The sequence below is a fragment of the Aedes albopictus genome, chromosome 3 (genome assembly GCF_035046485.1).
Source record: "Aedes albopictus strain Foshan chromosome 3, AalbF5, whole genome shotgun sequence".
In the NCBI taxonomy this organism is placed as follows: Eukaryota; Metazoa; Arthropoda; class Insecta; order Diptera; family Culicidae; genus Aedes; species Aedes albopictus.
In genome coordinates, this window is record NC_085138.1 from 130,351,952 (window position 1) to 130,359,205 (window position 7,254).

Genomic DNA, 7,254 nt, shown 5'->3' on the forward strand with positions numbered 1-7,254 from the left:
AAATATAGTTTGATTTTAATGTGTCCCACTTACAAAGTATTATTGCAATTCAGGTCGAATTCACTTTAGGATATTATTTCAAATTTAGGATATTCAATTATAACAATTTTTGAGAAAAACGCTGTCTAACAGTGATTTAGTTCACAACCGTATCTCCCTATTTTTCTTCTATTCTTGCCCAGTCATTCGTTGACATTTCCTCCCATTGGACACGTCATCTCGACATCTCCGAGACGTTTCCCATTTTCAATATGTACCGCGCAGTGTGCCCAGCCATGTTGCTTCTAACATGCCCCCACCCGTGATCCTGTACCGGGGGCCAGTTCCGGTTCAGTGTCACTATCGGTTACCTCCAACATGGCTAAGTTCACTGCAGCTCGCTTACATAAACCGCTATTCGTTCGAACCCACGCTTGTCGAACTCTGCCATCGCTGGAAACGATCACTTCTTCAACTAGGCCTCGTACCCAACACTTCCGTTTCGCTCCTTCCACCACGTATACTAAGTCTCCTACTTTCAGGTTCTTGCTATCCGCAAACCACTTGGTACGAATATTCACGGACGGAATGTATTCACGGATCCATTTTTTCCAAATTTCTTCGGTCAATTGCTGTGAACGATGATACGAATCCCTCAGAGCCTTCGCTGAGTGATTTACTTCCTGCGGTCGCCATAGTTCGTTCGATGATACCCCACGAAGAAAGCTATTCGGAGTTAGCGCCATGCCTTCATCGGACTCCATTGGTTCATAGACGAGAGGTCTTGAATTTATAATATCTTCAGCTTCGGCAATAGATGTTGATAAAATCTCGTCGTTCAGTTTTTGCCCGTCATCTAGTACAACCAGCAGCTCCTTTACCGATCTCACGAGCCGCTCCCATACTCCCCCCATGTGGGGAGTAGCAGGAGGGTTAAAACTCCATTTGGTACAAGCAGAGGTCACTTCGTTAGCACACTCCTCATCAATTGCTCGAACGTTGGCTAGTAGCTCTTTACTTGCTCCTTTCAGATTCGTTCCATTGTCCGAAAAGATTTCTAGAGGTGGACCACGTCGACAGATAAAGCGGCGAATGGCCATAAGGCATGATTGCGTCGTCAGAGAATGAGCTACCTCTAAATGAATCGCTCGAACTACTAAACAGGTGAAAACAACTATCCACCGTTTTTCGCAGCGTCGACCAACTGTAACCGTGACAGGGCCAAGGTAGTCAACCCCAACGAAACTAAAAGGACGTAGGTGCGGAGTTAAACGTTGGATAGGTAGAGCCGCCATTCTAGGAGTCTGTGGTTGATTACGATTGACTTTGCACCACACACATGACCTGGCAATCTTTGTGATGATCACTCCGACCTTGGGTATCAAAAATCGTTGTCGTATTTCGTTTTTCACAGTTTCGCGATAGCTGTGGCCAAATTTCTCATGGTAATGCTGAACTATTTTTTCTGTAATACCATGATCTTTTGGGAGGATAACAGGGAAGCGTAAATCAAAGGGAAGAAATTCTGCACGTTCTGAACGACCTTCCAGGCGAATGATTCCGTGGTCATCCACTAAAGGTGTCAACTTGTATAAGGTGCTCGACTTTTCAATCTGTAACCAGTTGTCCTTAGATACACCGACGTTTTTCAACAAGATTTTTAGCTCTGCTTCAAATGCATCTTTCTGCGCTATCTTAAACAGCGCACGCTCAGCCTTTGCAAATTCACTCTGTTTCAATGGAGTCCTCGTAGCAGGATAATCATTATGTTTCAAACCTTGCGCCTGCCTAATGGTAGGCTTGAGCGTTTCAATAGGCAATCCACTTACCTTCCGTTTACAGTTGGAAATGAATCGGTAAACAGTCGCTACTGTTCGTACTAGGACTGTCCATTTTGATATACGATAGAAATCAATCACGGTTTCCGGTAACGTTACACTGTGAACCAAAAGATGCGCTTTCAACTCTTCCATCGTTGCAGTTTGTTGAACCCTTTGCTTTGGCCATTCTTCTTCTCCACGATGTAAGAACTCGGGACCTTTGAACCAGACAGCATCGGAACCAAATTCCGGTTCACGAGTCCATTTTGTCAGCTGATCCGCAACATTCAACTTCGTGGGAATCCATTTCCAATCGGACAGCCTGCTGAGAGTCAGTATTTCGCCGACACGAAGTGCTACGTATTCCTTATAGCGTCGTTGATCCGACCTGATCCATGAGAGCACAGTGGTCGAATCCGTCCAGAAGAATTGCTGAGATATACTGAATGAGTGATTCTGTCGCACTGTACTTGCCAATCTAGCGCCCAAGACTGCAGCTTGAAGTTCCAAACGTGGTACCGAAGTGGGCTTCAGAGGAGCTACTTTCACACGGCTTGCTACTAAAGCACACCGGACTTTTCCTCGGATTATTGCACGAAAATATGCAACACATCCAAAGGCTCCTTTACTCGCGTCCGTCAGTATATGAAGTTGAATGTTCTCGATTTCTTCGAACTTAGCGTCTCCGAAATAGCTGCGTTGAATCTTTATCTTGGCAATTAGAGGCAGAGCATTTGTCCAACGTAACCATTTTTCATTCGAATCGTTGTCCAAGGCGTCGTCCCAGTCACAGCCAGTCCTCCATAAATCTTGAATCAGCATCCTTCCAAATACCGTGAATGGTGAGAGCAGTCCTTGAGGATCAAACATAGACATCACGCAACTGAGCACTATTCTTTTCGTCGGTCGCTCAATTCCCTGCAGCACTGGTTGATAATCCTCTCGCACAGTAGTTGAGAAGCAGAAAACGTCTTCCATCGGATTCCAGATGATTCCCAATACTCTCTCGAACAATGTGCTTTTATCTCGATTGAAGTGAATATTGGGATTATCAGAAGAACCGCCCATAACTTGTAGGAACTCGGGGGAGTTGGATACCCAGTTCCTTATGTGGAAACCTCCACGTGAATGGACAAATTTCACATCGCTGGCAATTTTTACAGCTTCGTCAATAGAGTCCGCACTGTCATAGTAATCGTCTACATAATGATTTTTAACTATGGCCACAGCAGCCTCTGGGAATTCTTCCGCGTATTCAGCTGCGTTCAGGTTTTTGATGAATTGAGCGGAGCACGGGGAGCATGTTGCCCCAAAGGTGGCCACATCCATAACATAGACTTCTGGTTCGTCAGTAGGCTTTGAACGAAAGAGAAACCTTTGGGCTGATTTGTCCTCGGAGCGAATGCGTATCTGATGATACATTTCTTGTATATCAGCTCCGAAAGCAATTCTACGCTCACGGAAGCTATTGATAACCGCCGGAAGAGATTGCAGCAGGTCCGGACCAGACAGAAGTTCACTATTCAAAGAAATCCCATTAACGGTCGCTGCTGCATCCCACACAAGGCGAACCTTGCCAGGTTTTCTGGGATTCAGCACTACATTCAACGGGAGGTACCATATCTTCCCTCGGTTTGATTCCGAAAGGTCTTCTTCCGTGGCTTTATGTGCGTACCCTTTTGCAACGTAGTCTCTAACCTGCTGATGAACATTGCGAAATAGTTCTGGATTGCTGTCCAACTTTCTTTCCAACGCCTTCAATCTCCGTATCGCCATCGGAAAGCTATCCGGAAATCGGCGCACGTCGTCTCGCCACAAGAGTCCGGTTTCAAACCTATCTCCTTTTCTGATCGTGGTTGATTGAAGGATTTGGCGCGCTCTTTGATCTTCGGATGACTCCAACGAGCCGATGGAGCTAGGGTTAGTATCATCCAAAACGTATTGAATTCGAAGAAGATCGTGAAGGCTTTCGTTGCTGATAGGTTCGTGCGAGTGGAAGTTCAAACGAATTTCTGCAGCAGGGATATGGCGTTCGGGTCCATATACCATCCATCCTAGTTTAGTCCGCACTGCGATGGGTTCTCCAGGCTGACCAACACGCGATTCCAGTGGAGCAAAGGAATGTAAATTGTCTAGGCCAACGATTATACCGGGTTCGGACCATGGGTAGCTTTCAACAGACACGTCTTGAAAATGAGGGTATTTATCTGCAATTTCATCCCCCAGCAGACTTTGCTGTGGCAGTTTTAGTTCCCCAACTGTGTGGGCATTTAACAGCGGAACTGTTTCATGTGATCCTCTAGCAGATAACATAAGGTCCACTTTTCGCGATGTATTTTCGTATCGTTTAACATTTCCAGTCCATGTGACTACCAACGGTTCGACACATCCGTCGGCGCCTAGGAAGTTTGCCACCGACTCCTCGACAAGTGTTGACGACGAACCTTCATCGAAAAAGGCCAACGTATCAAATGCACGATTCTCGTAGTGGATAGTAACTGGAATCATGCGAAAGATGACAGTTCGATGCCGCTGGCTGTGTGCGTTACACTCCACCTTCGAGTGTTGGACGGCAGCTTCGGCTCGATGCAATAACGTATGATGTCCTCCTTGGCAGCCTTGGATAGCGCAACGGACCTTAAAGTTACACGGGCTCTTCCCGTGATTGTTCAGACAAAGCATACAGAGTTTGTTCTGATCCACTACCTTCAAACGTTCAGCCACCTTCAACTTTTTGAAGTCATCGCAGAATCTTAGTTTGTGGTCAGTCCGCTTACACACCCAGCATGGCTTCATTTCTTTCGCTTCGCCGATCGCCCCCAGATGGTATTCGTTTTGATTGTGAACAGCTTCATGGACGTGGATAAACTCTTTGCGCCGAGGTTTTCCTTTGTTGAACAAGCTTGACGACGACGATTCTCCCAACTCGATAGACGAGAACTCCGACACCTCAGATATATCCGAAACGATATCGTTCATGAAGTTGGTGAACATTCGAAGTGGCGTTCCCTTCTTTCCTCTCTTAAACCGCACCCAGTCGAGCTTGTAGTCCGGTGGCAGCTTATCGACTAGTTCCTGGACTAGCATCGGGTTGCTAAGATGCTCTTTGAGTTTTGCGGCCTCCAGGTGATCGCAAAGTTGTTTAACGGTAAGCCCAAACTGGATAAAGGTCTCGAGGCGGTCGGCTCTGGGAGCCGTGGAGTTACGAACCTTGGATAGCAAAGTTTTCAGGAGCTTCTCCGGCTTTCCAAATAAACGGCGAAGATCTTCAATGACGTCTGGTACGGAATTTGGAAGGACCAACCTGCTTCGCACGGCTTCCAAAGCGTTCCCTTGCAAGCTATCCTGTAGTCGTTTAAGATTATCAAGGTTGGAAAATCCACAGGCCTTCGTCGTGAACTCATAACTGCTGATGAAGATTGGCCAAACTTCTGGTTCGCCTCTAAACACCGGCAAGTGTTTCGATATCGCCTGACGCGCAGCGATTTGAGCTGAAGACAATGTTTCAGGTTGTTGTGGGTTTCCATTCTTCCGATCTTTCTTCCTACTGTGTTCCAATACTCGTCCTTTAGGCTTAACAACTTCTTCACGCTCTTCTTCCGAGTCCTCGGTGGCTTCTTCTTCTTCTTCACACGAGTCGACTTCCTCTTCATCATCGTCATCGGTTTCTTCATAGTCTTCATCGGCAGGAACTCCTGAAAGTCTTTTTTGTACACCGACAGTCTCCAATGGCTTTTTGGTCCTTGGATCCTGCTTGTTCATCCAGAATTGTATCTTGTTGTCAAAGGACATCTCCTTTTCAGCCTTGCTGGATTCTCCCACGGTTGTATCCTGATTTGTGAATTCTTTCGCTACCAAGTTCCTCTGACGCTGGAACGCTTCGTGCAACTGCCTACGTTCTTCCGAGTAAGCACGTTCTTCTGCCAGATGCCGTTCCATCATTTTACGTTCCTCTGCCAACTGACGTTTTTTCAATTCCCGTTCTTGTGCCAAAACTTTCTCTTGAATCTCCAACTCTCTTTGTCGACGTTTTGCTTTTAATTCCGCCTCCATAATCAATCTCTTCTCCTGCAAGATTAATTCCTCTTCTAGCTTCTTTTCCATTGCTCGCCGCTCTTGTTCGAGTTTTCGTAAGGATGCACTCAATGAGTCATCTTCTCCGTGTACGGATCCACCATCACTTTTTGCTTTCGCCGCACCAGTTCTTTTGGTTTTCTTCTTCGTATTCGGAACTTGCAGCTCACGTGCACAGTTTTTACAATTCCAATCCTGTTCTCGAATGGACTCTGTGACCCCAACACATGTGTAATGAGCCCACAGCTGACATTTATCGCATTGGACCATATCCGAGACATCATTCGGATCTTCACACATCATGCAGTCTCTGCCGTTGTGTGCCATCTTTTGAGGGTAATAATTCTTTGATGTTGTTCGGATTATATTTTAATAAGTCCTTGAAATCGTCGTTGTTTTACGGTCGATCAAAGCTAAAAATAGATTTTTAATTTATTAAACGTTTCGAATTCCCACAATCAGATTTACTTACAATTATTAGTCTTCCAATCCGAAAACCTCTTTCGAATGGCACAGGCAATTCTATTTTTGTTGACACCGGCTCTGCCTATTAGATTATTTTTGTTATAAATCGTTTGCATGTTTTTAACCAATTTTACTTACGTAGGAATCTAGCTTTTTAATCCAATGTAGATTTTAACCCCACTTTTAGCCTGTTGTGCCTGTCTGAATTTAGATACTGTTTAGATAAATATAGTTTGATTTTAATGTGTCCCACTTACAAAGTATTATTGCAATTCAGGTCGAATTCACTTTAGGATATTATTTCAAATTTAGGATATTCAATTATAACAATTTTTGAGAAAAACGCTGTCTAACAGTGATTTAGTTCACAACCGTATCTCCCTATTTTTCTTCTATTCTTGCCCAGTCATTCGTTGACATTTCCTCCCATTGGACACGTCATCTCGACATCTCCGAGACGTTTCCCATTTTCAATATGTACCGCGCAGTGTGCCCAGCCATGTTGCTTCTAACACTATCTTTTTACCAACGTAATTTTTTTAGGGAAGACGGTCCATTGTATTAGCATTCGACCATAATAAATTGGTGATGGTAAACTAATAAACAAAAACCCTATTTAATCAACCTAGCGGTAATGGCGCCTTTCTCGTGCCTTCGAAACTCCATTTCAATAAAACTCAAGCGAAATGTTTATGTATATCGCAATTTCATACAAATAACAGAAATCCATTTCATGATACCAGAAATTATATCGTTTATCTGGCTTTCAATGACGCTATCTTGAATCATTAAATCGTCAAAGAAAAAGACGCTATCTTGAATTTGAAGCCGCCATTTAGGATTAAAGATTGCCATCTTGGATGTTCTGGCCGTCATTTTTGGAATCCAGACATCATCCCCATACCAAATATACCAA

The 7,254-nt window shown here is 44.6% G+C and overlaps 1 protein-coding gene across 4 annotated transcripts; it reads right to left on the bottom strand.

Moving 5' to 3' along the window:
• Positions 1-259: 259 nt before the first annotated feature.
• LOC134290102 (uncharacterized) lies at positions 260-6,851 on the bottom strand. 4 transcript variants are annotated; one of them, XM_062857133.1, is made up of 3 exons: positions 6,596-6,851; positions 6,477-6,539; positions 260-6,420 (listed from the first exon to the last, which is right to left on the bottom strand). In XM_062857133.1, exon 3 carries the CDS (start codon positions 6,198-6,200, stop codon positions 285-287), a length of 5,916 nt encoding a protein of 1,971 aa, XP_062713117.1. In that variant the 5' UTR covers positions 6,201-6,420; positions 6,477-6,539; positions 6,596-6,851; the 3' UTR covers positions 260-284. The 4 variants fall into 4 exon arrangements, with proteins under 4 accessions (XP_062713117.1, XP_062713116.1, XP_062713114.1 ...); XM_062857132.1 differs by having other exon boundaries at positions 260-6,286; positions 6,346-6,420; positions 6,477-6,851; XM_062857130.1 differs by having other exon boundaries at positions 260-6,539.
• Positions 6,852-7,254: the final 403 nt, after the last annotated feature.